Source organism: Vipera berus (assembly GCF_964194415.1).
Source record: "Vipera berus genome assembly, chromosome: Z".
NCBI classification, from domain to species: Eukaryota; Metazoa; Chordata; class Lepidosauria; order Squamata; family Viperidae; genus Vipera; species Vipera berus.
The window spans coordinates 34,449,021-34,464,749 of NC_138205.1; the positions used below are offsets into that span (position 1 = coordinate 34,449,021).

A 15,729-nucleotide genomic window follows, 5' to 3' on the forward strand; every position below is an offset into this window, starting at 1 on the left:
AATGCTCAAGGGTAAATGTTTTCTTCCAATATATGCTTTTGTTGTAGGCCTTTTCTCAATCTTGAGAGATTCTGAGTGGTGTTGAGATGAATCTTTTCCCTGAAATTTCAGAAGTAGGAAGCACTCTAAAGGCTGAGATGTTTCATTCCAACCAGGACAAAATCGCATCCAGAGTGGAGTGATGAGGGGAAATCTGGGGAAAAAAATGGAGCACTACTCTGGGATACAGGAATAGGCCTCATTTCCACACCGGATCTCCCCTTTTTCCTGGCTTTGTTGACAAGGCAACCCGCATGGTCCACTGCAAAATGAGACATCCCCTCTGACATTTACCTCTTCCTCCCTCATTTCTTTTCCCAAAGGCTGCTGCATCCTATTTCAGAGCAGCCAAAGTGGCTGACAAACATTTTAGTGGTATATTTAAACTTTTTTCTATATATTGATTTCTACACAGTCCATACATATTGATTTTGTGCACTTACGTGTGTCATCTCAACTTTTATAAAGTATTGTTTGATACTATAAGTCCTTTCTCTCCCCCCTCCCCCATATTTTGAAATGTCTACAAGCCCAATAGCAAGGCTGAATAGGCTGTAATGTGGTAGGCCAGAGGCTGGGTGGGAACCATAAAGGAAATTCTGCTTGGGAATCAAAGTTTAATAATACTTTAAGTAAAGGATTCCAAGAGTTGAAGAAGGGAAGTGCCACCAATAGAAAAGTTAGGATTCTGCACAATATTAGCCTTGTCATATGAAATTGGTAATATCTTATATCTTAAAGTCTAGCGCACATTAAGAAAGGACAACTCTTCACTTTATGTTGAATTTTATCAAATGTATTGTAGCTGTGCCTGAGAAGAGGAGTGTCATAAAAACCTTTGGAAATAAGTCCCCTTGAAAGTTGGATGAGGTTAGAAACCCAAAGATATATACTTTGGCAATATGATTATTTTTTCCTCTGAGTTCTGCTTTGAAAATGTTGACAAGGTTGCTAGCTGGTATTCACTTAGATCTTTCCAGGAATGGGGGTGAGATATGAAGCAGATTTGAATTCTGAGAATTTCTCCCTCTCCATCCCTTTTCCCTTTTAAGCTGTTGTTTGTTTATGTGTAATATTTTGGAAGTAATTCAGAACTACTTTTGTTAATTTGACCATTAATCCAATGAGTTATTAAGCTTCTAAAACAAAAGTTCATGAGTAAGAAAGAGTTACAATCCATCAAGGAAAACAAGGAAAACAATTGGTTGAGATTGGCTTCTAGGTAGAATTTGTGTCTATCTTAGATCAAAGAAGTTAAAAAAGGGTCAGATTTCATGGATACATATCTGATATAGATATCTTTCAATCATAGACCTCTATCTATTCATAAACCTTTTTAAATTTGGAGTCATTCTAACATTATCATTAGATAATGGAGAGGTTCTTCAAGCAAGATCCAAAATATTTTTGTATGTGGATATATTTCATAATTATTTCTTTCATAATCATCTTTCACAATCTGACCTCCTACAAGGAAGAGTCCAACATGGAAGATACCATAGTGAGGAAGGTTGCCCCTCATTCCTAAAAACTACTTTTGAGTATTACTAATGTTTCAGTAATAAAATGTTTAAAAATGAGAAGCATAGGCATATATAATTTTTCCATACAGGGTTGATGGATAGATGGGATTGAAAGTAAAATTTAGGATGAATTCCTTGAACTGAAGTCAGTAACTATTAAAGTCTGATTTTCATGTTTTGTTTCCAACTAGGAGTAACGATAAGATTAGTTATAACTATAAGCCATATATTTATAATTAACTGAGACACAATCTACTTCCAACAAATGAAACAAAGTATACATAACTTCCATAGATGTTGGTTTCATATCCACAGAAAAAGCTAGGATATAAAACAACAAATAAATAACATTACAGCAATTGCTACACTAATTGCACTAATAAATAAAACAATAAGCTGACCCACTCACATACCATTGAGAATAAATTATGTTGAAGAAAAGAAGACCAGGGCCACTCCTAAATAAGAGACAAAGAATTTGTAGCATTCTAGATATTGGAGAATTATAACTTCCAGCAGGCCTTATCACTGGCTAGGTTGTTTGTGTCTGGGGGGAATTGGAATCCAAGTTCTGAAAGACCACATATTTCTCATCCCTGCACAGATGTGAAGAACCATTGCAATATTGAATGAGGGAGCACCAGTTATTTTTTACTGCATTTCCTAATCAATTACTTAATTGGTCTTTAATAGTTGGATTCTGAATAGCAACTCTTCTGCAGTGAATAAGATAGCAATACAAGGAGCTACAAGGCTTTGGTGTATCAGGCAAAAGATTACTTTTTCTCACTGTCCAGAGATTAATGTCTTAGATTAGTACCTTAAAATAGTTCCAACTCAAATGTATTCTATTGCAACTCCAAAAAGTTCCAGCAGCCAGCATGCCTGTCCAACCTTCCCAGACTGATGCCTCTCCCTGCCCCCTCCCCAGCTGGTTGGTTTATAACAGTCCTGACTACCAACAAACAATGATCACTCTCAGAGGCTGGGACAATGGGTGTTGTGTATGGTATATTAAAAGGGTATAGGTAGGAGATCAATATAATTCTATGCTGCCTTATCCTCAATGGTCAAAATCCAGCAGCTGTGATTTAAAGTTGTTTTTTTTAAAGAACATTTCCCCAATTTACTTTGTAAAGGGCCCAGTCCACAGCCACTGAACCACCCTGAAGCTGTCTGATTGAGGTGAAACCCTGTATTTCAGGTTTAGTCACAAGAGAAAGCAATAATTGGTTGGGTGGTTCTGCAGTTGAACATGAGGATATCTCAAAGGTGCTAGAACTGAATAAGCTTCTTGAAGGAGAAGAGGAACATTTTCAAAGGAGAAAACTAAGACAGTCCAATTGCCTTTTGGAAAAAGCACCTTTGAGACAACCATGAGCAGGATGATTGAGAACCTCCATAGACAAATGTGTGGATTAACTTTCCTACACGCCCGCTTCAAGATATCAGCCATATTCAAGAGATCCAGGAATGGGGTAGGTATATTCCACATTTCTAGTGGGCACCAACTTGTCAAAGAAATGAACTGCAGTTAACAGTACAGTAGTTTTTAAATCTTCATCTTCATTGAATTGCTTTAGCACATGACGAGATCTTCTAGTAGCACAGAATTGGTATTAGCATTGCAGTAATTCAGCTGTGTAACCTGTTGGATTTTTAAGAGTCTAGAAGCACTTAAAAATAGCCAATAATTTTATTTATAGAACAAATAATTTCTGCTGGAAGCCAGAAATGGAGAACTCACAAGGATCTGGTATCCGTGGACTGGTGCCAACTCGGTGGCAGTTCAAACGGGCCGGCGCTTTTAGTAACAACATGGAGCGCCCAGAATGAAGCTCAGATTGTTGCCAGAGGCCGCAGATCCGAGAAGGAGGTGCCGGGAGGGAGAGGGGGGGGCGGGGGCTCCCGGCCATGATTTATATTCTTGAGGTTGTGTGACATACGGGGATGCCGAGCCGGGGACTGTGGGTGGGTGGTTAGCGGACGTTTTTATTACAGATTAATAATATTAGCATTCAGAACGGGAAACGAGGTTACTGGAGCCAAGGAATGTTTCCCCAAACGAAAATATTTTAAAACGATCTCTCCTTTCACAAACGAAACCTTCTCCCCATTTTAAAGATAGTTCTCTCTCTGTTCACCTCCCACTAATTCTGGGTTCATTACTTGGCGACGTCCTTTTCTCTTACCGTCACACGTGAAGGTCAACTGCCAAATAAATGTCCTTTTACACCTGAACGTACCGCGGTGAAATTATAGCTCTGTTCTCAGGCAGATTTTAAATTGAGAACGAGCGGCCCAGCTAATATTTTATCTGAAGAGTTCCGTCCCTGTCACGAAAGATCAAGAGCACAGGATTGTGTCCGCCCATTTTATGCTTAGAAAAAAAATATCTACCAGACTTCCTGTAGGGGATGAGTCTAATTCGGGCATGAGGATTTACCTAATTCCTCTTTTTTCTGCACGAAGATATTGTCTCACTTTTGCCTGCCGAAAAACAACAACAAATGCGAATTGTTAAGAAACGCAAGTCTGCCTTGCGTCTTCTACTGTAAACGGGAAGAAGCCGCGCTTTGGTGCCCGGGAAAGCTGACATTAAGGCTCTGTTTTTCCTCAACGAAAATAAGTGATCTGGGTAACTGTTGTACCATTTAAAAATTGAGAACTGGGCATGTCTGTGCGCATAAAAAAGTGTAAGGACAAAAAGTCTCAAAAATCGCGTTTGGATGCTTGAGGATGAGTTAGTCCAGAGACCCGCTGCTTTTTTTCAAATTAGTGGCTTTCAGGACTAAATATCCGCGAGGGCGGCTTCAAGTACTGTAGAGTATTGCATTAATTATGGTAATAACAGCAACGTTGAATTGCAGGTAATGCGGCTGAGAACAGAGGGGATTCTTAGATTTCTGTTTCGAGTAATTTCCCCCCCTCCCATCGCAAACACATTTATTTTAAAGTAAACGTTCTATACTGCTATGCATTTCCCCTCCCAACATTTGCCCCTTGCCTCTTTCCCTTTCTTTAAACAGACCCCTCCTTTTTCAATTTGTTCTTTTCCATTATATCTCCTGGATCACTCGCCTGAGTTTTTAATAGTACATTTGTGACCTACTTGGCACATCCTAAGCTACTTCACTAACACCACCACAAGTGCGTAACCATTAATTTTGCAGAGGAGGGTTGATTCCTTGCCCGTAGCTTGCTTTGAGTTTATTCCTTCCAAAGCAATCCTATATATGCTACTCAGAAGAAAATGTCAAGGAGTTTTTTTAGGATTTATTTCCAGATAAAATTTTGTAAGGTTGCTAAGTAACTGCACAGTTATTCTATGCATATTTGTTCACAACCATGATCTATTCAGTATGGTTTAGTCAAAGAAAGTCTTAAAGAAAAATATCTGAAATAAATATTGACTTGGTAAACCGAACTACAGATAATAAATGGAGGAAGAAATACAAATTCCCAATGTTAAATCTTGCTTCTTCTTCTTTTTTTGGGGGGGGGGCAACTATCCCCCAATCTTGTCACTTAAACTAAACTATACAAAAGAGTAGATTTTATCCTGGTAAAAATTAGTTTACCGTCTGTGGTGGTCTAAAAGTAATTCTGTAGACGAAAAAAGATGTTTGGTATCCAATCTTCCAATGGTAGTCCAAATAAAAAAAAAATAGCCTAATATTGCAAAAAGCATCTTTCTTAGTTGTTTTAGAAAGCCTGGCCAGAAGAAGCTAATATCCAAGTGGAGATCCATGATATTCATCTGTATTTCTAGAAACATTTGGTGTAGATCAAAGGTAAAGTTGGATTTAGCCAAGGGCTCAGATAAAGAAGTTTTCCCCTGCAAAAATATCATAAAAAACCCTTAGGCTAAATATGATGTTTTGGGATAGCCAGGGTGTCTGAGGAAAGAAACCAGACCATTCCAGCACTTCTTCCTTTTCTCAATGCCAGTTCTTGTCAATTCAGCAACTGAGCACCTCAAAAAGGCATAACTGGAAAAAAGATTGGGGAAGAAGTAACAATGGATCTCTCATTTTGACACACTTACAGGCCTAAAAATGTGCAGAGACCTCAACTTCTGCCTCCCACTCTCAGTTGTAATGGCAACTCTCTTTCCTGACAGCAGCAAAAACTGGTGTGAACCTTTTGTCTTTGCAAGCAAAGCTCCCTTTAGACAGGACAGGGGTTATAAATCTAAAGTTACTTTGACATCATCTATCTATAGCTATTGCTAGCTCTGTCTGTCTGTCTGTCTGTCTGTCTGTCTGTATCTATCTATCTATCTATCTATCTATCTATCTATCTATCTATCTATCTATCTATCATCTATCATCTATCATCTATCTATCTTTTACATCCACCCATCCATCCATTGGTTTACTTTACTTTTCCCATGTCAAATTGTTTCATACATCCCCATTCCAATTACATAACTTAGAAGTAACTCTCAACAAGCAAATGGTTTTGTACCTTTGTACTTTATATGCACAAAATAACACAACTGGCTTCCAGAAATGTGCGGTTTTTTATTTCTTAATACAGAGGCATCTCTTCCATGTTCAATCACACATTGCCAGAGCATACAAACCCAATTACAAAATATAGCTTAATATATAAACTTGATTTGACTCTCCTTCCATTTTATACCCTCTTGAATGTTTAAAATTTCACTAATACACACACACATACAAAACGTCATGCTACCACGTTTCTGTTACCTTCCTTTGAAGAGTAGCCATCATAATTATGTCATATTCTCTATATATGACATCTAGTTTGAAGTAACAGAATATCAAAAGGTCTCCTCTGTAGCTTTACTCAGGAGAAGAGAAGAAGTGTAGGACAGAGGAAGAAAGAGAATAGGATGATAGAAAGAGGTGGGGGGAATAGGATGCTCTTTCTGAAGATTTATTAGCATAACTTAACACGTAGTTGAGAAACATGTGGATCAATACAACTCCAGTTCTCCTGCTAGGCCTCTGTATCCACCATGTCTCTATTTGCATATTGCCTTTTCCTTAACTGACACTGTCAGGAAGCAACCTTGGCGTTTGCCCAAGCCCTCCACCCGCACACGCACGCACACACACACACACACACCCGCATAGTAACCATCGCCATTCCCCTTGCTAGATACAAAGTCTTTTTACATACATATCTCTTTATTCCCCCCAGCCCACCCCCCACCCCGCTTTAAATAGCAAGCCGGTTATTAGTATTAGAATTAGCACTAGTGTTATGTTTAAACCTCTGTCTAGGCATTGCCTTATTGAGGGCTGGATATAAGCGGTTCTTTCTGTTTTCTCCTCCTTGGTATCCTGTCTGTCGGTTGGTCTGTCTATCCTTCTCTCGAGCTCTCTCGCTCTCTCTCTCTCCTCTCTTGCCTTCTGCTATAAAGCCAGAGGCCATTGTTAACCGTGAACAGGGCGTACGGAGAGTATAGGGCAGTCAGAATCCTCAATATCTTTGGAAGGCTGTCGAGAATCTTGTGATTTCTCCCTCTTCTCACCTTCCCCCTCCTCCCCAAACGGACAGAGAGAGAGAGGGGGGGAGAGAGAGGGGGGGGGGAGAGAAAGAGAACTGGAGCATCCTTCACCAGAGCTTCTATATAGAGATTCCCCCCTCCCTTTGGCGTTATGACCGGATTTCTCTCTCTAGATATTCCTTGAACATTTTTTTTAACCGAGAGGAATGGGGGGAGCTCTCCTCGCTTATTGATTGCGTTGCTTGCTGGCTGCGAAAATATATTATGTCTGCTCGCCGCGCTGCTCTCGTCAGAGGCTAAGGTAAGGTGGACCGAAATAGGCTATCAGTTGTGAATGGCGGAGACCGTGTCTCCATGATTTATAGCTGTATGACTCGCATCGCGGTTCATGAAGAGTTCACAAGCTCTAAGCTTCCTTCCACGCAGCGACTCTCGCTCGCTCGCATGCTCTCTTCTTCTTCCCCCTCCTTCCCTTCCCTCCCCTTTTCTTCTACCCCCCTTTTGCTCTCTTTTTGCTATTTTGAATCCTTTATTTTCCTTCTCTTTATCCTTCTTTTTTTTTAGTCGAATGGTTTCTGTCTCTCTCCTTCCTTCCTTCCTTCCTTCCTTCCTTCCTTCCTTCCTTCCTTCCTTCCTTCCTTCCTTCCTTTTTTTTCTAATTTAGGCTCTCATGAATACAGTAGCCTTTTACTTTGAATTATTATATTGTTCTATACTTATCATTAAAAAAGCTGATTAATTTTATTCTAGCATAGTAACATAATTATGATTTTTCCCCACCCATTATGGAGGTTAAAGGGGAAAAGGTTATGTTTTTTTCCACCTCGGCCTTACAGCCTTCCTTCAATTTTATCGCAAGCTTTTGGACTCTTCAGTTTGTTTTTGTTTCTTTAAATATAGTTTATAAAAGTCCTTAAGAAAAGAGGCGTTTGTTTTGAAATATCCTTGGGAATAAAAATGAAACTTCCAAGCTGGCAAGAAAGAACTTCAGAGTTGTGGTTGACATTTCAACAACTAATTGCAAAGACACGATCTGATTTCTCATTCATTATTCCAATGGATATTTCTTTCTGTATGTATGTGTGTGCATGTGTTTAACTACCACAACAATTCCTTGGAGTAAATCATTTACGATTCCATCCGTATTAGAGTAAGACAAATGACCGACATTTAGAAAGTGTTGAAAGATGAGGTACAAAAAGGGATCCAAATGTTAGCTACTGAGTGCACAGATTACTTTGGATTCCTTTTTTGGGTAGAAAGGAGATTAATATTTTAAAGATGCAGTTTAATTTAAGCCAACAAAAGCAAAAAAAGAAAATCCTTTGGTGCCTATTTCTCCTAGGCCTTCCAGCACTCCTAGAAAATCCAATCCAAAACAAACCGTGAGGGCCTAGAGAGAAGATAATAATGGCTGAGTCAGGGTACTCAACCTTCCCGCTTTCATCAGACAATCTTTTTTCTTTCTTCTTGGAGCCATTTGAAGAACAATGCTAGATTATGATGTTTGCTAAGAAATATTTCCTGGGTGCTGAATAAAGGCAGGGCAGCTGCCCCAATTCTTTCCAGGAACACCTGGCCAGGGAAGATTTTAGATGCCTCTAGAGACCAATGGCTACAGTTCCCAGGCCAGGGCAGAGAATGAAGAGGAAGAGGTGAGATATACCGTAAATTTTGAATTGAATTATTATAGTCTATTTGCTGTTCCCCAACAAAGGGAAGAACTGGAGTGGTGCCTTCAATACTATTGTTTATGCCCGAAAGGTATGAAAATAGAATGCAGCTATCTGGATTGAAATGAAGCAGAGAAGGGTTGAAGAGAAATAAAAGAGAATTCCTTTCCATAAGATGCATGTTTTGCTCTATTAAATGCATTATAGCTTTTATTATATTTATAAAATTAATTTTCCTAGCGGTGAAAGGAGTCCCCTTTCTTTGGGAAGCATATCAGCTCCCATCTCAAGTAAAATAAAATCCTGACATAAAAGAGAAACAAAAGCAAGGAACCAAATGGTTTTGTGAGGAAAAACCGGGATTTGTTTTGTTCAAAGAGCAGTTGAGAAGTGGGCTGTAGCCCGGCTTTAGGAAAGAGAGAGGCCAGCTCACACCTTGAGCAGCAGCAACAAGACAAAATTTTAACGACTCAGGGAAGAGGAGTTTCTACAGCCCATTTCAAACGCAGCCAGGGTTGCAAAAACAGCTTCAAAAGAACCAACATCAAAGAACTTGAGCTCATTCCCCTTTTGAAAGCAGCAGATAAAGTAAACCAAATCTGGAAATATTTCAGAAGTGTTAGAAATATTTTCAATATGATAAATGTTGAAGCTCAGAAGCATTTAAAGGTACGGTTAAATATAATTTTTATTCAGTTTACACTTAGGTTTGTTTTTCCAAAAGTTCTCAATCCTGAATTGGGAAAATATTATATTTTAATTTTGCAGGTGAGAAACACTTGGTAGTTCTAGGTGGATGCCTGAGCTTACACAAATGCTACTAAAATTCATTCCGAATAGATTTTCCACCTCAGACATAGTTTATGTGGAAGTAAATTCCATAGATTTCGGGAATTTTAACTCCCAAGTCCCCTCCCGTCCCTGTTTTCTTCGTCTTTATTCAGTCCCTTTAAATAAGCGGTAGCAAAATTGAGATCCATTCACTTCTTTGGCACGTGGAAATAAAATACCTCGCCCTTGTATTGGAGCAAGTGTGCGCGCGTGTGTGAAAAGGCTAGTGTGTAGAAAGGTAGTTGGACTATACCCATGGCTGAGATTTTGGAGGATTGAGTTGAACGATCTAAAAGAAATCCTGCGACAGCGATTTCTTTCTCGGTCTACAGGAACTACTTATATGGTGTAATTAAAACAAATAAGTAGACGAACAAAAACGACTGAACTTTAGAACAACAGAAGAGAGAAACGCCAGTAAGGAATCGATTTGGTGAACGGTTCGCCTGTATGAAGCCCCCTCTTTGTGTGTATGTTTGTGTGTGTGTGTGTGTCTGCGTGCGTGTGTCTGTGTGTATTGTATGTGCATATCTAGAAATCTTAGCCCAGTGGAGAGAGGCGAGGTGCATCCCAGAGCACCCGGCAAAAAGCTGTTGGCTGCGGCATCTGCTCCCCGCTCCCGGCCCTCCTCCGTAGCCGGCCAGCTATTCATGTCACGCGCTTTTCAACCACTAAGATGGATTCAGAGGCCGAGCCGTATCATTGTGTGTGCCTTCTAACCTTTCAGGTCATCTTCCAAAAGACACCGGGGGAAGGGAAGGCCCCTTGTCACGTGACCCGGGGGTGCCAATGTCCTTCCATGAGAAGGCCAACCGGAGCCTGGTAGCAGCGAGCGAGCGCCTCGGGGAACCCCAGCCATGCAGAAGACCAGCTACTACGACACCTCCACGCTCTTTGGGGCTTACTCCTACCCGGGGGCCAACGGCTTCGGTTACGAGGGCCCTTCTCCGCAGCCTTTCCAGCCCGCGGCTCATGTGGAGAGCGATTACCAGCGGCCCGCCTGTACCCTCCAGTCTCTGGGCAACGCGGCCCCACTGGCCAAGGCGAAGGACCTGAACGGGAGCTGCCTGCGCCCCAGCTTGCCTCAGGAGCACCACCCGCCCCCGCCCGTCTCACCACCCACCAACCCCATCACCGCCACCAGCGGGAGCGGCAGCACCACATCCAACAGCACTGGCGGCAGCAATAACCATAGCCAATCGGGGGTGGTCAAAAGTGTCCCCAGCAAATCCAGCCTGGCCTCTAGTAACGCCGCCCTTACCAAGCAGATTTTCCCTTGGATGAAAGAGTCGAGGCAAAACGCCAAGCAGAAAAACAGCTCCCCCTGTGCAGGTATCTTCTGCTTTTGGAAATAGCCCCATACTTCCCGTGCACCTACAGTGCCTATTACTCTCTCCCTGGCACATACCCAAGCAAGCCCAGTTTAGTTATAGAAAGCTGGTGATGGGGTGTAGGAAGTGGTGAAGGAGTGCCCGGCAATGCCAGGCACTATGTGTGCAGTGCCATGCTCTCCAACACCCCCCACCCACCCACCCATCTGAAGGATTTAGGCTTGGGAGGCAGCCTTCTTGGCTCTAGAAGAACATTATTTAAGTTGGAGCAGCAACCTGAGTGGAACTAACATCCACATCAGCAGAATCATGCTAGCTCAGAATGATGGTGTTGGTGGTCTTATTTTACATATTTGGATTAGAAGAAAGTGGGTGATTAAGATATGGGAGAAAAAGGATCTGCTTGGAAATTGGCTCTTGAGGGAAAAGCTTGTTATTTAAGTGAGAAATGGCTTGCAACAAAGACAGAGTTGAGAGTACCAGAAGGGAAATAGAACAAAGTATGGGTGCAGTAGGAATGATTTTGTGAACTGTGCATGAAGACAGAAGGGCTAAAGGTGGCAATGGGGAAGCAAAAGGTTCCTCACTTCAGTAATATGTATTAATAAGTTCAACCTCCTTCCTACCTCCATTCCTTCAAAGGATATGGATTTGGATACTAATTACACATGAATATTAGTATCATCTACTTATATTGAGGTAATTCTCTGGTTCTGCCATTAGTAAAATTGGGACTCAAAACAGTTCCCTTTTTGATGGCCAGAAGTTAACTTCCATTAGTCCCAGCTGTTGGATGCAGGGTAGGTTTCTACAGGTGAGATGGTCATTGTCTAATGCTCCTTATTAAAAAAAGAACATAAACCTTTTCTCTGAAGGTAAAACACAATTGAATCCGAAAGCTTGCAGTTATCTTTGTCTCACGACAGAGAGTCTTGCTGGTTTTGAAGACTCTCTAAAGGGCTTCTATCCACCCTTCTACCATAAGGCTCTGTCATCTTCTTCCTCAGTCTGCTGGATGAAGAACATGTCTTCTTCAAACCAGACAATCTGGGCAAAGCTGAGTTATGGTCTCCAGTTATAATGTCTGTTTTTTACACCTGACAAAATGTATTTCCATCAAAGTCCTGAGATGTCTGTTATACTCCATTTTATATGCCATTGGTTTAGCATGGATGCTCACTAATATCCAGCAGAGATTGACTAATTTGTTGCAGGCATGAAGGCTACTGTTTCCCAATCCCCATCTTCTAATACTGTATAAAATGTCTTTTGTCCACGTATAATGTAGTCATTTAATCCAAATCTTGCCTGCTAGGAAAAGAGGTTTATTTGGAGGTTTTTGTTTGATATTTAAACTGTAGAATTATTGGGGATAACTGGGTTTTATAGAGGACAAAGTTTATAATAGCCACAAATGTCAATGGCTCCAGATTCATTTCTAAACACTTTGGTGTCAAGTTCCTAAAATGAAATGGAAGCAAGTGAGAATAATGTCATTAAAACTCAATTCTAAATACACTTAGGTTACAGTTCTTTTTTTAGGTATACATTCTTTGAAGAGTGATGTTCCTTTCCTGATATGAATAATTTTATTTGAGGATTAATCTTCTTATAGCCAATTTGCTATACTAAGTAATTTTGAATCAGCATCCCTATTCAAAGTTGTGTACTATGACACAATTTAATTTGGATGAATAATTTGCATGAATATGTTATTGCACAAAAGGTATAGAGCTAAGTCATGCTTGAATTAAGAGAGCAACCAGATTAATATGTTTGAGCATGTTAATATGGTCCTACTAAAAGGCAATAGCTGGAATCCCAGTGTGGCATCTATGTGCCTGGAGACATCACATCTGATAGACTTTTTACATTTAAAAAAACATTTCAATTAAAAATGAATTGGAAATTGGCATGCCGCATGAGCAAAGCACCATCCTCCAGCCTCACCTTTATTAACTCTAATGTCTTTGGGCCCCAATGGACTCTGTTAGGTTGCTTTATAATTTTTTTTAAGAAAATAAAAATGATAGGGGGGCTGCAGCCCAGCACTATTTCTGGATGCATGTCCACTAGCCCAGAGTAAGGACCTATAGCAAACAATATTAAGTAGGGGGGGGAACAGCCACACTGGATGGAGGGGTAGGTGGCATTCTGATAAATCTGTATTGTTTCCCCCCATGGCAGTCATTTGGGGAAAGAATAAATTCCCAAGCAGCCATTCTAAGAGAGCACCCCACAGTGTATTTTAAAATTCCAAATGTACCAGTAAAAACAAAACGTTTGGAAACCTCCTGATTTTCATATAGTAATACCTCTTGCATAATCTTTAGATTTTTGAATAAAAATTTGCAAATGTTGCATTGACTAAATATTGATGGAATCATACCCTAAAATAAACAACTGTATGAATTAGATTCAGTTTCACACATGCCTATGATTCGGAACTAAATGCAAGAGCTTTCCTCCTTTACGGAAAAGTATATGTTTTAAGGAGAGAACTTTTTAAAGGCAATTTCATAAACCACTTGCCCTGAGGGGTATGTGAACTCTCACCAGCGTTCACCGAATCTGTATTAACTTTGCCCTCAAATCCTGCTTTTGTCCCATGTAAAATTTTCTTAAAACTCTTACACTTTTTTTTACATCTCTGCTCAATGCAAGAACACAGGAATTTTACCCTACATCAGAACACTGCAGGGAATGTTACCAATTTAACAGATATTAACTATGACTTCAAATTATCTGTGATTCCTCCAGGTACCTTGTATCTTTTTTTATATTTATGTTTACACATATTTTGGGGTATAGGTTTCTTATTTCATCCTGCAGTGGATAGACAATGGCTAAAATGATGATGATGAAGTTTCTTACAGTGCAAAACACTCACAAATAAGGCAGAGAACAGGCGTATGGTTGAAGGGGTGGTAGATTCTTGAGCAATAGAATGGGGATTTTTTACATTTCAGATTGTGTGTAGAAATCATTTGGGAAAAAAGAGTTTCCATATTACACTTGCTTCTTTGATGGGGAATAAAAAGGATTTCTACAATGGGGGAAGGGGTTATTTATTAATGGCTCCCCCAATTGCAGTTTGAAATGATTAGTCCAGCTGCATTGCCTTAAATCTCTGCTAACCTATTCTTTTGCATGTGTACCCTGGGCTTGAGTCTTTAGTCAATCTTTCTTCTAAGTCAGTATTGGAGGGTTGGGGAGCAATTCCCAGCTCCTTAAAAAACAAACACAATTCCCATTTACTTTAAAGCACAAGGTAAATATCAGAATATGGATTTGTATGGAAAGCTTGCTTCCCTTTCCTAAATGCATCTTTTGCACTTTTGATTATAAATTTTTCTGAACACAATCCAACAAGAAGTTCTCCGATGCAGCCCTCCCTTTGAATAAGTGGGAACTTACAATGGGCTTGCCCCCCCTTTCAAAAGTGCAGTTTGTGTGTGTGTGTGTGTGTGTGTGTACCCTGGAAGCAGTTGCATCTCTCAAAGCAGGCAGGCATCCACTTTTGATGACCTGATGAGCTACATGCAGAGCAGGTCTATATACCTAGGGGCTTCATTTTGCCTTGCTAACCTCGCCCACATAATTTCCTCTGAAAGGGTCTGCTTCAAAATAATCGACTCCCAAATAAATTGCCCTGGATTTCTTTTCTGCATGACATGATCAAATTTTCATAAAGCATGGGGCAGCTTTGGAGAACAGAACTCTTAATAAATGACATGATTATGGAGTGGGGACTGGGGGGGGAGAGTGTAGCCTTCTCGCCCATAGGAGGATTTATTAAGAAGCCTGTGCATTCAATTTTCTGCATGTAAGTAATTATCTTTGATTTCATTTCCCGACCTTCTTTCCAGAAAGCTGCAGTGGCGAGAAAAGCCCTCCAGGCTCCTCAGCTTCCAAGAGGGCCCGCACAGCTTACACCAGTGCCCAGCTGGTTGAGCTTGAGAAGGAATTCCATTTCAATCGCTATCTTTGCAGACCACGCCGGGTAGAGATGGCCAACCTGTTAAACCTCAGTGAGCGGCAGATCAAGATCTGGTTCCAGAATCGGAGGATGAAGTACAAAAAGGATCAAAAGTCAAAAGGCCTTGGGTCATCCTCTGGGGGGCCTTCCCCCACAGGGAGCCCTCCCCAAGCCTTACAGTCCTCTGCAGGCTTTCTGAATGCCCTACACCCCATGACTTCAAACTATGAAGCTCCATCTCCGCCCTCTTTCAACAAACCACACCAGAATGCCTATGCCATGCCCACTGCCTACCAAAACCCCATCAAAGGATGCCCCAGCCAACAGAAGTATGCCAACACGGCACCTGAGTACGATCCTCATGTCTTACAGGGTAATGGGAGTGGCAGCTATGGCCCCCCCAATATGCAAGGCAGCCCAGTCTACGTGGGTGGCAATTATGTGGATTCTATGCCCAACTCTGCTTCATCGCTTTATGGGCTGAACCCCCTTCAACATCACCAGCCCCCCAGCATGGAGTACAATGGGGGCCCCCAGATGGGCTCTAACCAGCACCATGGGCCTTGTGAGGCTCACCCGACCTATACAGACCTTTCTTCCCACCATGCTTCTACTCAGGGTAGAATCCAAGAGGCACCCAAGCTGACCCATCTGTGATGAAGAGCAGGGCAGACTCGGTGGGGAATTAATAGAGAAGGGAAGTGGTGAGTCAGGGGACAGACTTGTTGTGGTTAAAATCCTGGCCTCTTCTTTTGCAAAAACAAACATTTGTGTTGAAACCCTTTATGAAACCTAAAACTATTGTTTCAGGGACACAGTTTATTCATACTGTGTCTTGCCATTCCTGATAGATTTGACCCTAGGATGA

The 15,729-nt window shown here is 41.1% G+C and overlaps 1 protein-coding gene across 1 annotated transcript; it reads left to right on the plus strand.

Moving 5' to 3' along the window:
- Nucleotides 1–10,408: 10,408 nt before the first annotated feature.
- On the plus strand, nt 10,409–15,518 carry HOXB3 (homeobox B3; the record flags this gene model as incomplete). Its single annotated transcript, XM_081345394.1, has 2 exons — nt 10,409–10,883; nt 14,752–15,518. The coding sequence occupies 2 exons, from the start codon at nt 10,409–10,411 to the stop codon at nt 15,516–15,518; spliced, it is 1,242 nt and encodes a 413-aa protein (XP_081201520.1).
- Between the last annotated feature and the right edge of the window lie 211 nt (nt 15,519–15,729).